Below are 20,595 nucleotides of genomic sequence, written 5' to 3'. Positions count from 1 at the left end.
GTGCTTCTTCAAAATACAAAGAGAGAATTATACATTTTCGTAAGAGATATTTTCTTGTTTCTGAACTGTATGTGTGTGTGTGTGTCATTTAGAAGTGGTGTCGTTTTTTCTGCTTTGCTTTTGACCGGGAGGGAAAACCACGCTGTGAGTAATGTCACTCGAAAAAAAAAACTGTTTACCACTACCATGAGACGTCTATACAAATGGCGTGGAGATTGGTTAGGTACAAAGCAACGGATATAGCAGCAACGACATACTCTCTTCTAGACGACCCATAATCACACAAACCTATACAAATGGAGGGGAACTCATGCCTAAAAACCCAACGAGAGTCACATGAACTGTGGTGTTCTGTTTGTATGCTCCCCCCACCCTCAATAAATGTAAATATGTTGAGTGTGCAATGGTAGTGGTGATGGTGATAATGGTACATTACGGTGCTAAAGGCAAAAGAGACAAAAATAATGAACACACGCACTCCTGTTGTTGTGCTTGCTCAGTAGACTTGCTGTTAGCTGTGAGTAGCATGAGGCCCCTGTGAAGAATAATTTTCATGGTGGTATTGGTGTGTGGTGACTCTGACTGATTGTGCTATGTGTGTCGCTGTTGTGCGCTTAGAGCCGAAGTTGCTTGTCACTCGCTGGAGACATTTGTGGGCAGTTGCGTTGAACTTGTCGTCTTGTGCGTATCTTGTGAATCCAAAAGATACGGAGTGCGGCGGATACTAAAAACGAGAAGAAGTAGAAGTTAAAGAAAAATACACAAACAAAAATCGAGAATTTGTATAAAGACGAGAGTGCTCTTTTTATTCTGCTCGTATATATTGGATATAATACCACCACCATATGAGAATACTCTTTTTTGTCGTCTAAATTTTTTTCTCATCTGCCAAAGTGTCAAACGGAAAATAGAGGACGAAGAATAAGAACCAAATGCTTGTTTTTGGACTACTACTACATGAACAGCAACAACAATAAAATCGCAAGCACCATCAATACCACCACCACCACCATATTTGCTACCATTAACACACAGAGCAGCAACAACACCACTGAGTGTATATCACATCAACCTCATCATCATTTCATTGAGCGCTCTTGTGTATCAGTGTAGACGACTTAACATTCAGTGTCACCCACGACATCGCAAGAAGTGGACATAATACACACCACGTCGACTTCTGTTGGACAATTTTTTTGTGGTCTTTCGAAAAGTGCAAGAAAAACGAATTAAAAAAAAAAAACATTGACAGAAGAATATTTGTAACAACAAAATTTTTAGGAAACTGGTTTTTAAACTAAACTAAAAAGAAAAACAAACTGAGAAGAAAAACTTATAAAGTGAAAAAAATATAATGAACCAAAAATTGTAAAAAAAACAAATTCTATATTAAAAAAAACTTATGATTTTTATGATATACTTAAAACATTTGATATTGACTTGAATTTTGTGTGTACATTAAAAAAGATCGAGATTGCGGTATATTGCCTAGGATTCCTGCAAGTTCTATATGACTTCCTATTGATGCTGAATTAATAGAAATATATTTTCTATCAACAAAATGTAGGTATTTTTTTAATATATTCCTATTAAAAATTTTTGTTTACCTTCCGTCGGCTTTGTACGATTGTTTTTTTATATTGGCCGTCGGCATATTTTTAGAATTTCAAACCAAGTATTTGAACTACTGCCATTTTCGATAGCCATTTTAAATAGAAGGTGGTTTAAGGTTTTTGTCTTTTTTAAACCGCCAAAAAATCAATTTAAGATAACAAAAAAAAAAAAAACAAATTATGTACTATCTATAATAAGCTTATTAAATACCTCTTGGCCATAACGAGCTAACGCAAAGAAGACTACGTACCTTCCATTAGCATAGGTGTTAAAAATTTTATGCGATATGTAGGGTTTTCTATTAATAATAAAACTTTTTTTTACACGAAAAAAGCTGTCTACCAGTCATTGGAGATTGCAATTGGACCATATCGGTGCATATTTATAAATAGCTTCTATATTTAAAGATTGTCCAGTTTAATTTCTTCAGCCCATATATGTTCTGGCATGAAATTTACATTCTTCATCTTCTTGAGCCCGTACATGTTTAAATTTATTTGTCCAATTCGGCTTAACTTTGATTTATAAAGTATTTTAAAGCATTTCGATTCTAACAAAAAATACGGTCTAAAACTGTATATTTCCCTAATAAACCAATTCACAGATATTCTAAATTTGGCTGAAGTTTGCTATTAAAAACACACTTATGACATTCAACACCTACTTCAACTATGATTCCGATAGTTGCATATAAACAGTCTGACGATTTGGTTTCTGGACTCTCTTGAGCCAATTTGACTTTCGTAACTCATCCACTTATAAACCCAGCTAATCTGTATGCTTTTCAGCTTGTATATAATGCATTTAAATATAGAAATCTTGCTTTTCTTGTTTTGTTGGCTAAAAATATTTAATAACATGGTTTCAGTTCAAAATTATGGAATAATGCTTAGTAAGTTGTATTTTCACCATCCTCTAAATTCATTAGAATATTCAGCTTTCTTTATTTTTTTTAATAATTTAGGCAGCTCTTCTTTAAATCGAAAGAAATATATGCATATTCTAAAAATATGTAGTAAATTTGCTTACTTCATTGGCACATTTCTTGGACAATATAAAATAATTATCCATATTGTAATTCGTAAAAAAAGGAAAATAGTTCTCAAAAACATCCTCAATTAAACTTCGTAAAAAATCTTTAGACAAAAAATACCGCAACATTTAGTTGATTTTATGAACCCATTAGGGAGATAAAATTAACAAAGGAACAGCATGTTTTCTCTCACATACTAGAACAACAACAAACATACCATGAGCCCAAAGTAACAACCATAATCCATCTTAACGTGGCCCAAATGCTCCGCACACACGAAACAAACAACAAAAGACATAACTCAAAGCCAAACTTACCTTTGACGGTGAACGGGATGCGGTGGATAGTCCAAGTCTAAAAAAAACAATAATAAAAAAAATTTCATAAAATCGTTTTGTCTGCACATGGCATATGTAAATTAAGTCTAGAAATCTTTACAGTAGTTATAAAAAGCAACAACAGCAAGAAACAAGTAACAACTCAAGCTTGGAGATCAGATACAAATCACACTGAGAGAAGGCATGTAGCCAAGCTTACTTAATTACAACTTTTATAACTCACAACAGACACAAGAAACCCCACAAGAAATCTTAACATTTGTATCTCTGAAAGTCTTCCTAAAAAACACACTTGTTGGTCCCGCATCTCCTTCGCTATGGGTTATGGGGGAGAGGGGGCGAACTTGTCCCAGAGATTGTTGACACTTTGGGAAATATGTTCCGAAAATATCAGAAAAGCAACAGCAAAAACCAAAAAAATATACTTTGGATTTTTAATTTGACAAATGATTGACATGTTAAGTATTTGAATTGTTGACTTCTTTATTGAAAAACATTTTTTCTTCAACCAAAACCAGCCAACTCAACTCTTATGGCTGGCTGTGCTTGTTGTTAAGGCTTTAGTCATATTCATAATTTTGTATGTTTTGTTTTTCATTTTTTGAGAGATTTATTTTGTTTTTGGATTTTTTTTTGTTTTGCTTTTGGTGATTTCATATTTCAAGACTTTTGACCTTGGTACTTAAGCTTGATATTAATATTTCCATAAATATTTTATAAAAAAAAACACAAATATATAAACAAAAAATATGATTTGTTACACTTTTCTTTTTTTTGCAATTGTTTTTTTTTTGGAATTTTCTCACATTTTGAAAATTAATTCATTTATAAGATGTGAAAGGAAATTTAATTTTTGGGGAAAAATTGTTTTCCTGGTTTATAAATCAGTAACTCCATATTTGTCTTGAACGATAGTGATGTCTTATGATTTAATTTTGTCATAATGTTCTTAAAGTAAATATGTTTACTATGATTTATTTCGAGTTTTCGCTTTCATTTCCACAATAAGCACATGTCTCTCTTCGTTTTGTTTTAAGTTTGATGGCATTTTAAGCCTGATTGACATTTATAAGTGCACTTGCATTGATAAGTACTATAAACTTGTAACACATATGTTAATTTGTTGGGATAATACATTATTATAGCTTGTTTTCTTATGGCCATAATTAACAGGCTTTGGTGATATTAATTTAATATATATTACATCATCCTAAATGCATTAAGAGAGCAAGTACAATGTTTAAAAGGCAAACACCAAAGTCAACTTCAATTATTTATTAAATATTTGTTTTTACGATGTTTTGTTAAGGTGTAAGACATAATTGTTGTTCTTAAAAGAATATTTTTATAAGGAACACTTATAACGATATATGGTCCTTTCAGTAAGACCGCTTAACTTTTTTTGTAAATTTTTAAGACTTTACAAACAACTTTGATCTGCCTGGTTTTTATATAACTTATATCATGCTGAGCATTTTCTATCCTCTCAGGACCATTTCGTGGTATAGGGAGGTCATAACAGAACTTCATATGCCAAATCTTATCATGTTTACATAAAATTGAAGCCTCTAGTTGCCAAACAAAGTTGAAGGGAAAGATCAATTCAATCAATCAATTCAATCCCCACTTCAACTCGATCTGAAAAGATGTACTCCTTCGGGGTTTCAATAAGTCTTATCGGAAAATCGACTATGGATCGATTCGACATTTCGAATGAAAACCCCGCTCTTCGACTAGAGGTCAGAAAGTGTAATAAGAAGTTCAATTTGTATGGGAGATAATCAGGTTATAGAACGATTTGATCTTTATTTGCCAGGGATATTGAAATTGATATAATGAAACTTAATATGCAAACTTTTGGCCAAGTCTAATATGAGTTGAACCTTCTACTACCCTTGTGCCAAATAGAGATTGGCGATTTTATGGTTACTCCTTTAAAATATGATCCGATCCGAGCCAAAAATTGGAGCAAATACATTTGTTTGTTTGGAAAATAGAGAAAATAATCCTCCGTTAGATAAGTAAAGAGTGGGAGTGTATATTTTATATTGTTGTACCACTGCAGCAACATAGCAGACCTCTATTGGCAATCGAACCCACAGTGATAAACCGAGATTGTTGTCGAGAGGCTAGGTCCCTGTTCTTTAGTTTCTTTCGTCAATATGTTACAATAATTTGAGATGTTGCAAAACTCTATAGAACCTGAAATATTAGGTTGAATAGAAATTGACACATTATTAACAGATTCATATCCTTCGAATGGCCCATAGGTTTTTTATTGATACTGTATAATAGTCTTTTTCCATAGCATATTTCTTAGTGGGTTTCCTATTGCAAATTGCAAATTTTGCCTATGCAAATTCCATTAAAGAACAGGGGCAAACTTCTCACAAATCAATGAGTGCAGTGCGATTCAAGTTTAAGCTCAATGATAAGGGGCCTCCTCTCTATAGCAGAGTCCGAATGGCTTGCCGTAGAGCGACACCACTTTTGAGGAGAAGTTTTTACATGGCATAGTACCTCGCACATGTTGCCAGCATTAAGAGGGGATAACCACCGCTGAAAATTTTTCTGATATTCTCGCCAAGATTCGAACACAGGCGTTCAGCGTCATAGGCAGACATGCTAACTTCTGCGCTACGGTGGCCTCCGTGGGTGGGGTTTCCTATTAGTTTCCCATAATTCAGTTGGGAACCTAGACGTTAACCCAGCAAACTACGGAAAGTGGCAAAGGACATGTTCTACTATAACTACTTATTCTTAATAGAGATTTGCGCTTTAGGTGTGGTTTAAGAGTACCCCGTAAGAACACATGTTATTTAGGTCTCTTCTGCTTATTTTGAGTGGCTTGCCCGAGTTGTACTCTGAAGTACTTTCAAAGTTTATTCGCAGCTCAGATGAGAACATCCTAATTGAAATGTCTGTCTTTTATGCATACTCTGCTAAACCATAATAGTCTGGCAACGGTATATTATATCCATTTACTTTTTTTTTGATGTGATTCACTTCAATCATCTGATATAATTTGTTATCCCTTGAACTTCCGCTCTGACTTCATTACATAGAGCCCCACTAAAATTTTTTTTTTGACTTTTACGAAAACCGTTTACCAAACAGTGAGTCCAATTAGTGCATGGGCGATGTTATATTGAGGCCAAAGTGGCGTAGAGGTTAGCTAATCCATATATGACGCCGTAGGACTGGGTTCAAATCCAGTCGTACACATGAGAAAAAATTCCGTAGCGGTGATTATTCCTCTACAAATGCCGCTGACATTTGTAAGGTATCCAATATCTAACAAGTGGTGTCGCTAAGCGGTACGCCATTAGAACTCGACATAAAAAAGGAGACCCAATATTATTAAACCAATATTATTGAACTAGGGATACATCTTTCTTATCAATAAATGCAGTCCTAGTATACTTTGATATGAAAGAAGTATCCCTTAATAGAATGTGAAAATTTGGAAAATGACATGTATGATGCTATTCTTACAACAATGTTTATCCTTAATAAACATATTCATAGCATTTTCTGCAATTTCACAGTTTTTCCGGACCAATATGTCTTATGATTTTCAAAATAAAGGGTGATTTTCAGTTTCAGTTCAGTTTGGGCTATAATTTAATCATGAATGGTCAAAAAACTAACAACGATTGCAAATTTTTGAATTTTATTATCAAAATGCGTGCTTGGCTTAGAAAGTTCATTGCCCGCTTCTTCTTCTTCTTCAGCGACAAAGCTCATTTGTGGCTCAATGGGTACGTAAATAAGCAGAATTGTTCATTTTGGAGTGAATATCAGCCAGAAGCATTGCAAGAGCTACCAATGAATCCAGAAAAAGTTACAGTTTGGTGCGTTCTATGGGGTGGTGGGTTCATTGGACCGTACTTCTTTAAAGATGATGCGAGTCGTAACGTAACTGTGAACGGTGAGGGCTACCGTGAGATGATATCCAACTTTTTTTTACCCAAAATGGAAGAGCTTGACTTGCATGACATGTGGTTACAACAAGATGGTGCCACACAGCACGCGTAATAATAAACTTTTTGAGAGGCGAGATCGGTACACATTTTATTTCACGTTCAGGGCCAGTCAATTGGCGGCCTAGATCGTGCGATATAGACAAGCCCGCTTCAATTGATGCATTGGAAGACAACATTGAATCATTTATTCGTGAGATACTGACCGAAATGTTGGAAAGAGTATGCCAAAATTAGACTAAGCGGATGGAGCATTTAAGGCGCAGTCACGTTGAACATTTGCTTGAAACAATCTTCAAACATTGAATTATATGGACCGTACTATCAATTCAATTAAAGATTTCATACATATTTCTGAATCTTATATGCTTTTTTTAACTTTCCTATAGCTCTTAAAAAATCACCCTTTATTATTGTGGTCTAAGTTAAGATCGATCTAAACATGCCTCTGTAGAAATATTACAATGTGGTTGGGCTGGGGTCTCATTTCAATTTCAGTTTATCGTTGGATTCGATGTTTATCCTATCTTGGGAAGAGACATTTCTTAGCCTGTTCGTGGCAAACTTTGAATTTCATTGATCTGGCTCTAGACTAGGCTATATTGGATACATCTGATAATGGTAAAAACTGATTGTTCCAACGCAGCAAACTTATTTGCTATCAACAAAATATTTTGAGTGTATATGTAAACTTTTTGTTCGCCTTTACCTTTCTTTTGAGTTTAGCTTAATTTTCAAAAAGTATCCTTACTTTTTAAGTGCCTTAATAAAAAAAACTCAATTTTTATACAAATCCTTCTCATTCAACATGTATAATATATTTCTTTACAAATTTTATGTTGCCTTTCTCCTTGTGTCATTTATATAGGCCTTAAGGCTATTATAAAAATCTCCTTGACGTTTTATTGACAATGCGGCCATTAAAGTTGGGACATTTTTTCTACATGGTTTCACTTCAACTCTTTCACGACATGTCAATGTCTGTTCAATTTTTAGTTTCGTGTTCACAACCACCCAAAGCATCTCTCACCCTCAGCTTGTTGTCTAGAGTCTGGTTTTTGCTTTTTATGATATCTGTCTTCACATCAACTCACACTCCCAAGACTTGCAGCAGGCCAAAAAGATATGCTGTAATTATATTTACCTCTTGATGTATTGATTGTCATTTGCTTTACAGATAGAGATGAAAAGAAGAAAACAAGTTTGATTTTTTTTTTACTTCATATAGGTATATGGACTTGGTAGATGTTGATGTCTCCACGGCGCGTCCCCATACAACGGCCAATAATTATAGTTATTAAAAAAAAATCGTGTTGGAGCGAAAAATAGCCAGGCAGACAGGCAGGTAACCGTCACCCAAAGATATGACCGATCGCCAGAGGAGTGGACGGACAAAAAGATAGTTCGATTTATGATTTTTTTGTGCGTTGCGTTATTTTGTTGTGTTTTGTCGTCTTATTGAAAGTTCACACATTGTGTTGTATGGATTTCCTGTTCCCAGTGACGTTTTGATTTAATGACATTTTTTTCTGTCTTCGTTTTCATCATCTTCAGTCAGTTTCTTTTCTTTTGCTCACTTGCGTGTTGATCGTTAAATCTGAACAACATCGATCTTCAACTGTTGCTAAATAGTAATTAAATCAAAAGTTATAAAAATCCGTTTTCCTGCAGGAGTTGAGAAAAATAATCTTTAATCCCTTGTAAATGAGAGCCGACCTCAAACCTTTCGGGGTATATGGGTTTTTGGAGGCTCACTTTTATGGCTCCCCAAGAAATTTTACAGTGGCTTAAACATTTCCCTTGCCTTGGGGTGCTCATAGTCTTTTTTGTCACCTTTAATGACAACCGTTTACTTTCCTTACCACACTGACGCACAGTCTGCTCTGTTGCCTCTGTAGTTGTCAAACCCAGAATAAAGATGACCATTTATGTATCGTTTGACTTTAATGATTTATTATCGTTTACAATCCCGCAGTAGTAGATCATTAACATTTATATTGATTTCCATGTTATTTTACGTACTGATACCGAGATTCTGGAACCTCAACATGCATCTTGATGTTTGTAGCACAGCAAGTCAGCATGTAAATTTTAATTATCTGATGTTTAGTTGCAGACATGGACATGAATGGGAATCTTTAAAAATAAACAGGGAAAATCTAAATCTGGAGTTTTACAGCTACTGAGTTTGATATAAAAGCTGAGGTTTTATGCGTTATAGGGGAAACTTTTTATGGTCATTTAAAAAGGTTCCCAGTGTTTTATGACATTGAATAGAAGACTTGCCTGGTTTAAGGAAATATACTTGGTTTGATTTTTTTTATTCTTGTTTTTTTGTTTTTCAAAACATAGAACAAATTTTAATCCCATTTTTTTTAATTTTGTTTTTCAGATATTCTCAACACAGTCTTTTAGGAACTTCACACCCTTTGAAAACTCTACCAAAAATGGAACATTTAATGACAGCCTTTATGCCACCTGCATATTTGTTGGGTCATCATCCACCTGCCGCTGCAGCTTTATCCTCATCCTCAGCCACCACCTCGCCAGCCACATCACCCACCATGGGAGCCAACTCGTTGATGAAACCCAAACGCTGGGGTTCGCCTCCCGTCAATATGGGTGGTCAATATATTAATCCCGCCACCGGTAAAAAACGTGTACAATGCTCCATTTGCTTCAAGACTTTCTGCGATAAAGGAGCTCTGAAGATTCATTTCTCTGCGGTCCATTTAAGAGAAATGCACAAATGCACCGTTGAAGGTTGCAACATGGTGTTTTCATCGCGACGTTCTCGTAATCGGCACAGTGCAAATCCCAATCCCAAGCTACATTCTCCTCATATCAGGCGTAAAATTTCACCTCATGATGGCCGCACCGCTCAACAGTTCCCCGTCTTCCCCATTGGCCCAGCAGGTTTATTACCTGGAGGACCGGGTATGTCTTCAGCCTTCCCAGGTCTTATGCCTTCCTCGGCCTTCCCGGGTGCTCCTCATCCCTCTGCAATGTTTGGTGATTTCTCCTCGGCCTCAGCTGTTCCAAACTTCCAGCATATGTTGGGCCATGGCAACGAAAGACTTCCAGCCTATCATTCAAGCGGTGCTTCCAATAACTCCGACAATGATGATGATGAGGGCTACGTCCTAGATGTGCAAGGCTCCAGTGCTAGTCAAGGTAGTCACAGTGATGTTGATGATTATTGCCGCGAAGTCGATGAAGAAGGGCACGATGTAGAGGAAGAGGAGGAAGAACTGATCTCAGTGTCCATTGAAGATGAGGAAGTCAAACCTGTCTCTACGTTTTCGGAGGATTCCAATGAGCCGCTAGATTTTAGTCTGCACAAACGTTCCGCCCATATCCATAGCTCCCACGAAAGACTTTCGGCCAGCCCTTCCGCCTCGTCTTCCACCTCGACTGCAGCCAAAACTTCGCATAGCTTTTCCATGGACAATTTGTTGGGTAAACGCAAAAGATCCTGCAGTGAATCTGAAATGTCCTGCGGCCACACCTCACCAGTGACCATCAAAATGGAACAGGATGAAGAAGCATCGAACTGTCTGGATCTCTCCGCCTCGCAGCCTAGTAAAAAATCTCAAATTGAAAATTCACCCCTCACCGCCGAAGAACAACAATTGAGACTGTTGCAATCACAAATGTTTGCGGCAGCAGCGGCGGCCGCCGCAGCACAAAGCCAAAGTATAGAATCTTCCGATAGCTCAGTCAGTGCTGATGCCACTTCACCACCTCCCATGTGGAATTTGCTTTCCGAGGTATACCGCTCTATGCTTTTAAACTCTCAGGCCAAAAGCCAACAACAACAGCAGCAACAACAAGCTCAGCAGTACAATGAAATGTCCACAAATGCGATATCGGTGTAGATGGACATGCTCGGATGAGTGGTCAAGACGAAGATTACAAAACTCGCTTTAGGTTGTTACCTCAAATGTGTATTACTTAAATGTTAATTTGTTGTAAAGTGTGCGAAAACTTAATGATAGTTGTAAATAGCTAGGAAGAAAACTCTTTAAGCGATACTTGTGTGTACATAAACAATTCTCTAGATTTAAGCCAAATCATCATTTTACCTACGAAAGTATTCAGCAATATTTTACAAAAATGCAACAAATCTACGTTCTCTCAAAACTTGCTTTAAATTAAAAAAGTGTAAATTCCCCTTCCTCTTTATAGCCTTTGTGCAATATCTTGTGTATATTATGTTTCCTCATGTTTGTCACAATTGTTTCCTAGTTTTTGCTTTTATTTTCCTTTAAACAAAGTGTATACGTTTTTATTCAAAATTAAAAAAAAAAGAAACAACAAAATGTTTCTACTCATGATATTATTTCTCTTATTAATGTAAATTATTACCACTACTATTATTATCACCTGTATTACTTTCAGTTATTTCATTGTGCGCCTCCTCTAATTATTTTTGAAATGTGTAACATATATCTTCTATTTAAAATATATTAAAAAATTTGTTTAATAGTTTTAACATCAACACAAATACACATACACATGAATATGCGTTCAATCGCTAATTTCTACAAAGAAGAAGAAAACAAAATGCAAATGTGTTTTTATTTTAGTATAAATTAGTATTACAAATGCTTTACTATTATTATTAATATTGTGAAAAACAAAAATCAACAAAACAAATAATTTTAGCCAATTTTATAAATTAATAACGAAAATTAAAAAAAAAATTAAACAAGAACGAAATTGTTTACATAAAAAATCAAATCAAATAAATTATAAAAAATCATAAATTTAAAAAATTAATTTGAAAGTTGTTTTTTTTTACTAAATATAATGACGGTTAGGATTGTGTTGGGGATAATGTGATGCCTGGGTTGGCAAATGTGCCTATTATTGCCGCGGACCACTTTATTCTGTTCTCATGCAGTTACATGTATAAACACTTTTATTGTATAACAGGTATTCCCTATGCACACCGCACATTGTTTCTGGGTTGGCCAGAAATCCTTGAAGACAACGATAATCTTGAATAACTAAAACTAAAATCACCAAAATTGCAGAAAATTAATTGAATTAGTTGTAAAAAAGGCATACTACCTTGTAGCGCACCAAACTCCCATGCCATTCAAGACTTGCAAACACAGGCCAAACATGAGATAATGAGATCAATCCTCAGCAGAGGCAAAATGATTAATATTTGTTTTTAAGAGAAAGTAATGAGAGCGGCAGAGAAAACCCCGAGTCCGGCAGTAAACGAACGACAGCAAGTAGCGCGAGACGAACTAAGAAAATAAAACTACCACCAACCACATACACCAAAGCTGAACAGCACATCAAGCACATGTGTGGTGTCGTTGGTAAAATGGTCTTTATACCCACCACTGTAAGATAGGGTGTACATTCATTTAGTCATTCCATTTGCAACACATCGAAATATCAATTTCCGACCCTACAAAGTATATATATTTCGGATCGTTGTAAAATTCTAAGATGATTTAACGATGCCCATCTGTCAATCCGTCTGTTGTAATCGCTCCATAGCCTTCAAAAATTGAGATTTTGAGCTGAAATTTGGCACAGATACGTCTTTTTAATGCACGCTGGTTAAGTTCTTGAACGGGCCAGATCGGAATATATTTGGATATAGCTGCTATATAGACCGATTTTCCGGTAAAGGGTCAAATGCCCATAAAGGCTTTATTTTTCATCCGATTTCAAAACAGAGAGTAGTTTAGGCCACCCGGCATCTGACCAAAATATGGTCCCTAATGGACTATATTTATATAAAGCTGCCATATATACCGATCTGTCGATAAAGGGTCTGATGCCCATAAAAGCTTTATTTAATACCCGATTTTGCAGAAATTTGAAACAGAGAGTTATCTCCTGATATCTCACCTAAATATGGATCCAAGTGGACTATAGTTAGGTTAGGACACCGTAGCGCAGAGGTTAGCATGTCCGCTTATGACGCTGAAAGCCTGGCTTCAAATCCTGGCGAGACCATCAGAAAAAAATTTTCAGCGGTGGTTTTCCTCTCCTAATGCTGGCAACATTTGTGAGGTGCAATGCCATGTAAAACTTCTCTCCAAAGAGGTGTCGCACTGCGGCACGCCATTCGGACTCGGCTATAAAAAGGAGACCCCTTATCATTGAGCTTAAAACTTGAATCGGACTGCACTCATTGATATGTGAGAAGTTTGCCCCTGTTCCTTAATGGAATGTTCATGGGAAAAATTTGCAATTTGCATTGCTATATAGACCGATTCCCAGATAAAGGGTCCAATGCCCATTAAAGCTTTATTTTTTACCTGATTTCGCTGAAATTTAAAACATTGAGTAGTTTTACGCCTCTTAACATAGGAACCGAATATGGTTCAGATTGGACTATATTTAGATATAGCTGCCATATATACCGATCAGTCGATTAAAGGTCTGAAGCCCATAAAAGTTTTATTTATTACCCAATTTGGCCGAAATTTTAAACAGAAGGTTATTTTAAGCCTCCTGTTATCTGACCTAAATATCAATCAAATCGGACTATATTTAGGTATAACTACCATATAGACCGATCTCCTGATAAGGGGTCTAAAGGCCATAAAAGCTTTTATTTTTAAACGATTTTGCTGAAATTTGAAACATTAAGTAGTTTTAATCCTCCTAAAATAGTAGCCAAATGTGGTTCAGATCGGACTATATTAAGATATAGCTGCCATATAGACCGAATGCCGATAAAGGATCTGAAGCCCATTAAAGCTCTATTTATTACCCGATTTCGCTGAAATTTGAAGCAGTGGGTAGTCTTAGTTCTCCCGAAATTCATTCTAAATATGGTTCGACTCGGACTATATTTAGATATAGCTGCCATACAGACCGATATCCCGATAAAGGGTCTGAAGCGAATCAAAGCTTTATTTTTTATCTCATTTCGATGAAATTTGAAACATTTAGTAATTTTAGGCCACCCGCCATCCGACCCAAATATGGTACAGATCGGACTGTATAAACTATATAAATATAGCTGTCATATAGACCGATGTGCCGATTAAGGATCTGAAGCTCATAAAAGCTTTATTTACTACCAGATTTTGTTGAAATTTTTAATGAAAATTGAACAGTAACTTATACTTATTACACCACTCAATATCCGTGTCGAATATTGGTTCCATAAGTTATCCAATTTTGGGTATCCAAAGGTGGGTGGTGGGTATCCAAAGTTCGGCCCGGGCGAACTTAATGCCTTTTTACTTGTTTTTTTTTTTGCTTTCGAATAATAGTGTTGTTGTTGTTGTTATATGCAAGGCGAGTGTCTTTCAACAACAAATTTGTACTTTGGGTCGTTGAGATTCAAACTAAATTGTTGCAGGAAAATTAAAAAAATTCGTCGTCGCTTTTGCGGCAAAAGTTGTTTTTTTCTAAATTATTTTTATCAGTGTAGATATTATATTGACTTGGAAAAATTCTATTGACTTGGAAGATAAAACATGTGTATCTAGACTTCGTGGTTTTGTACACAAAATGCTTAAATTGGTATGTATTAGGACTCATTTTACATAAGTATATAGATTATTTTACTTGTATAACTCTTGACAGACGGTGTCTCCGACAACGAAGAGAGGATCCCTATGGAAACGACAATCTATCTTTCATTTTTAGAAGCCTGTTTTACCCGCAGTTTAGTCTGATGAAATAAACAGTTTTAGTTAAATGTGAACAATATCAATTATTTATTTTTATTAAAACCAGGACAGCGGATTCGAGCAATTTTGACTCGCCTCCGATTCCAGGCAAATTGCTCGCCTCAGACTCAGGAGTCGGCTCCGGGCACTTAAAAATGCTATATTTTATAACCAACACTAAAGAATGGGGGTCATACCCAACCTAGGCAATATGAAATGTATTAGCGTTTAGATTACTCATATGTAAAAACAAAAAATAAAAATACGACCTGGGAAGGACCTACGATATCTTGTGTATTTTGGACGCCCTTTAACCCTATGCAATATGTGTACAAAATTAAAGATATTAAGGAGTAGACTACGGCGCTTTTTTAAAGTTTTCATTTTTATCCAAAATTTAGGATGAAGAGAAGGAGGAGCATGATGAGAAGTATGAAGACATCACATCATTGGCTATGTCTTCACCCATGATGTTTAACATGGGCTCACTGTGTCAAATCTCAGCGAAATCGTGTAATAAATGCACCTTTTATAGGTCCAAGACCTTAAATCGGGAGGTTTTTCTATATGGCAGCTATATATAAACATAGCCCATTAAACGAACTTTTATGGCCCAAGAACTTAAATCAAGAGATCGGTATATACGGCAGATATATTCAAATCTAGATCGACCTGGGCCGTATTGAGCTGGGATGTCGAGGAGCCTTACACAACTTTTTTTTTGCTAATTTTGCTGGAGATGCTTAGCCCACCCTCAGAAGACATTCTACGCTTATGAAAACAGTTATATCGGAATATAGACCGATCTTAACCATTCCCGATACGAATGTCGAGGGGCTTAACGCAACTCATTGAGTCGAATTTCAGCAAAATTGGTAAATAAATGTGCTTTTTAATGGCTCTAAACCTTAAATCGGGAGATCGGTATATATGACAGCTATATCCAACTCTGGACCGATCTTGGCCGTATTGGACGGAGATGTCGAGGGGCCTTAAATAACTAGATATGCCAAATTTTAGTGAAATCGGACAAGAAATGCGACACATCAAACAAGGATTTCGAAGGGCCTTATACAACATACTGTCCCAAATTTAAGCGAAATCGGACAATAAAAGTGTCTTTTATGGGCCCAAGACCTTAAATCGAGAAATCGGTTTATATGGCAGCTATATCTAAATCTGGACCGATCTAGGCCGCATTTAATAAGAATGTCGAGAAGTATAACACAATTGTCCCAAATTTCAGCTAAATCGGATAATATATGTTGTTTTAATGGGACGAAGGCCTTAAATCCGCAGGTTGGTCTATATGGGGGCTATATCAAGGTATATTCCGATATAGCCCATCTTCGAACTTAACCTGTCTATGGACCAAAAAAGAATTTTTGCTCACATCAAAATGTTGAATAGAGCGACTCCAACGTTGCGACAGAGATGTCATTAAATCTCCCGTAGAGCGATTTCTGCGGAACCCATGCTGTCTATCGCTAAGAAGTCCGTTGGACTCTAAGTATATCATAAGACGGTGGCTAATCATACTCTTCGTATTCGTGGATAGTGCAGAGCATATCGAAATTGGCCGGTATTCGCATTGTTGTTCGCCTCACACCTTTTTGTGGATGGGCTGAACGTTCGCAACCTCACAAAGCGGAGAGATTAGCCTATCAACAGGGTCAGTGAGTAGCTGTTAATTTTAACAAGAGTTAGAATTGCCGATGGCTTACCCTTTACTCTTTACTCTTTTTATGAATGACCAAAAGCCCTTGCTTCGCCTCGCAGAAGCAATAAGTTTAGAATGTAGAAGCTGTTCGCAAAGAAACTTTTCGTGTGCATTTTTTTCCGATTTCGGTGAAATTTAAAACAAGAAGTTTTACCAAAGGGCCCGATATTGAAATAAAATACTGTCCATATCGGACCTTATTTACATTATTCGATTTCGATGAAATTTTTAATTGGGAGGTGATTTAAGTATCCTAATATCCTACTCAAATATGGTTCAGATTGGTCTTTCTTGAGATATAGCTGTCATATAGACCGATCTGCCGATTAAGGGTCTTAAGCTGGAATTTGACACTGTGACTTGTATTAAGACTTTCGTCATCCGACCAGCATATGGTCAAGATCAGACTCTATTTCGTACCTATATAGTACCACCCTTGGTCTAGATCATATTTGATTTAGGTCCCGATAACTCTTATACAAGTCACAGTTTCAGCGAAATCGTGCTACACATCCGCTTTTTATAAGATGAAAACCAGATCGGTCTATATAGCAGGCATATCTAAATATAGTCTGATCTAGACCATATGCTGGTAGGTGTCAAGTTCCATCGAAATTGCGTTATAAATGCAGCTTTTATGAGCTTAAGACCCTTAATCGGTCAATATGACAGCTATATCTGAATAAAGACCAATTTGAACCATATTCAGTCGGATATCGGTAGGCTTTAATAAACTCACTAGTTCAAATTTCTGCGAAATTGGATAATAATTGCGGCATTTATAGGCTTAATATTCATATTCAGTCGGATATCGGTAGGCTTTAATAAACTCACTAGTTCAAATTTCTGCGAATTTGGATAATAATTGCGGCTTTTATAGGCTTAAGACCCCATAACGGCAGATCGGTCTATATGTTAATTCTAAATATTTTCCGATCTGTACCATATTAAGGTGTGATGATTAAGGGCTTAAAACAACTCACTTTTCAAGTTTCAGCGAAATAAGGTTATAAAAGCAGCTTTTATGAGCGCAAAACCTTCAATCGACAGATCGCTCTAAATGACTGCTATATCTGAATATAGACCGATTTGAACATTTTGTCGGGAGGCTTAAAAACACATATTTTTTTTTTTTAATTTCGTCAAAATCGGATAACAAATGCGCCTGTTACGGGCTTAGGACCCTAAACAAGCATATCGGTCTATATGGCACCCATATGTAAATATGGCCCCATATGGGCCATATTCGGTTGGAATAGTAAGGCCCCTAGTACAACTTCTTGTTTCAAATTTCAGCGGAATCGGACAAAAAGCGGCTTTTACTGGCTTAAGACCCTAAACATACTCCGATTTGGCCCATTCAAGAACTTTAACTGCGTATAGAAAAAATACGAGTCTGTGAAAAATTTCAACTCAATATCTCAATTTTTAAAGACTGCAGCGCGATTCCAACTAACGGACACCCCGACGGACAGACACGCAGACACTATTGAATCGTCATAGAATTTGATGACGATCAGAAATATATATACTTTGTAGGATCGGAAATGGATATTTTGGTGTGTTACAAACGCAATGACAAAATTATTACCCTATGGCGGTGGGTATGAAAAGGAAAAGTGTTGTGTTTGAGAATATGTCTATACCAGTGACTGGCAAACAATTGCAAATATTTGCAAGCGAATGGGCTTGCTGGGGATTATTTTCTTTGTGCGTACAAAGTAATGTGCAATAGTGTAATATTTTTGCCAACCACTTGTCTATACGCTCAAATACTCACCCTCTCTCTCTCTCTAGTAAGAGAGACAAAAGAGAAACATTTTTGGTCCGGTACAGGAATAATAGTTTGCGGCTTTCGAAGCACTTTTGCAATTAAGGAGTTTTTGGTTTTACAACGAAAGAAAGTTCCTTTTACCGAAAGCGAAGCTGCTAAGGGGCTGCTTAAGTGTTTACAATAAACAAATTTTGTTACGTTCAATAATACTATATTTATGGCTAACGATTAATTCGGTTACAATAAAAGGAGAACTTTGTTATAAAGGTATTTTGCTTGTCCCCATTTTTTTTTTTTTTGCATGTCGCTCCGTCGCTTTGTGTATCGTAGTATATATTTGGTGTGATTTAACAAGTTCGAAAAACAATAAACCAAAAATCTGAGCTGACCACCTGATGGAAAAGACGAATCTTCTCTGACAACGATGCTCCTTTTGAAGCCCATTACCGTCAGCATGCCGTAAAGTGTAACATCTTGGCTGAAATACAAACGAAGCCTCCAGAGCTAGTTTTGTATACAGTGTGTCAATTGCTTTCAACTAACTTCCTGAACAGCTGAAAGACCCACATTATATCTCATTTACGACACCAAAGGAAATCATTCAAAATGCCATTCTATGCAACATTCAACAAATTATTTACACTTTTTTCTTTTCCAACTGTCCGAATGAAAAGAATTATTGACCTATATTTGAGGGAATTTATATTTCTTTGCAAACGGAATAATCCGCAGTCAAATACCGACTAACTTCCATGGGAAAAGTGCATGCTCGGCCACATATGTATGTGCACATTTTCAAATTGTCAATCAACCATTAAAACCGAGGACTGTGAAATATCAAACACAAGCACCACAATTACAAAACGATATAAAATTAGAACGTCCAAGCAAAGAAATCAAATAGAATCGAATGCCACCATATCCGCAATACAAGTATCCCCCAAACAATCGAACTGCCTTCCATTTCAATCCAAATTATAAGGGGGAGGGCGGTTGCTTCACCGATCGTCCAGTAATCAATGGATGTAAAGTGTTGAGATTTTTGAAAATCATATTCATTTCAATATTTCATTTATTGAAATATGTGAACAGTATCGAAATGAGTGAAGCCAAGAAAAAAAAACTGTAACGTATACAGGACGTTTATTAATAGAGCACAAAAGCCAAACGACAGCAACAATGAAATTCTTTATACAATTTTGTTTTTGTTCACTTTTAATTTTGGTCGCCTCAATATGTATTTTCGTTTCGAAAGCTGATGAATGCAGCAATATCAAAATGTATGCCGATTAAGACATTTGCTACGTGGACATTTCGACCAGATCTCTTATGTACTGAAATGAATAAAAAAATGCTGCATTACATTACAAATTGGTTCTGTAGGGATTTAAACTTCGAATAGTTTTTAGGGTGTATAAGAAGAATATGTGGATTACCGCACTGCTAGAAGTTGTCTTTGGCTAACAATGCACTGGCAGATAGAAAATTGTAACTAAATTATGGGTATAATCTAGTCTTCTTAAAGTCGATCTGCAACCCTTCAAAGTACATTTAAATATATTTGATCCCCTTGGATTCCCTATGGAAATATCTGTACCTCTGTCGAAATTACGATAGCGTTCAAATAAACTGCTTAAAGTTTTGTATAGACTCCTTGATCTGCTCCCCAATTTAAAATTTGAGGCCATAGAAGTTAACGTTGTAATGTGAAGTTCACATTTGAAGACCAACATCCGAACAATTTTTAACGGGTTATTAACTACTAACAGGGCAGGACCCGATCCGCTGCGCCTTCTTTCACTATCTTATTTTATCAGAGCCCTATACTGGCACTGTCAAGAAATAAGTCCTCTATGGCAGGGCTACTACTGCCTTTCAGATATTTCGCCCTAAGGTAGATATCTTATTGGTGCTCAACTCATAAATACCTTTCATTTGAACCTTATACTGCTATATGGTCGGTAAGTATGTCCGGTATTGGGGTATTTTTGGTGATGAGGCGGACCCCCATATATCAGGTTCGTGCTCTAGTCTCAAATACATTTCATTTGACGCCCTTATTGTCATTAATGGTCAATATTTCCATTTGACGGGCTTTGAAGGTGGAGGAAGATATCCCACCATAAATAAGGATACCAAATTTATATTTTTGAGTTATTATAAACAAACCAAATTTCGCTTAAATAACCCCATTCCGAGATCTAGCGTTTTTGAAAAAAGGGTAAGGGGATTGTCCACCTATTAAATCTTTTGTGCTAGATCTATTCACTCTCTCGGCTTTGGTAGTGGATTATAGTAGCAAAACCCTTTGTCCCGAAAGTGGATATCAGATTCATGCTCTACTCCCAAAAACCACATTTGAGCTACATCTTGCTATAATCGATATATAAGTGTAAGGTGAAGCGTCCCTGGAACACTTTTCCATAAAACAAATATTAGATCTGAGCCTCTTTTTACCATTGTCCATAAATAGGT

At 36.2% G+C, this 20,595-nt stretch overlaps 1 protein-coding gene across 1 annotated transcript; it reads left to right on the top strand.

Moving 5' to 3' along the window:
- The first annotated feature begins 565 nt into the window (after positions 1-565).
- Positions 566-11,661, top strand: LOC106089021 (protein disconnected). Its single transcript, XM_013254764.2, has 2 exons — positions 566-1,563; positions 9,361-11,661. The coding sequence occupies exon 2, from the start codon at positions 9,416-9,418 to the stop codon at positions 10,844-10,846; it is 1,431 nt and encodes a 476-aa protein (XP_013110218.2). The 5' UTR covers positions 566-1,563; positions 9,361-9,415; the 3' UTR covers positions 10,847-11,661.
- The last annotated feature ends 8,934 nt before the right edge of the window (positions 11,662-20,595 follow it).

This window comes from Stomoxys calcitrans, chromosome 4 (genome assembly GCF_963082655.1).
Source record: "Stomoxys calcitrans chromosome 4, idStoCalc2.1, whole genome shotgun sequence".
Taxonomy (NCBI): Eukaryota; Metazoa; Arthropoda; class Insecta; order Diptera; family Muscidae; genus Stomoxys; species Stomoxys calcitrans.
Note: the sequence above shows the minus strand (reverse complement) of the source record. Positions and strands in the feature narration are given on the sequence as shown.

Bases quoted from the DNA above. Each gene is read 5' to 3' on its own strand.
- LOC106089021 (XM_013254764.2), top strand. From the start codon at position 9,416: ATGGAACATTTAATGACAGCCTTTATGCCACCTGCATATTTGTTGGGT.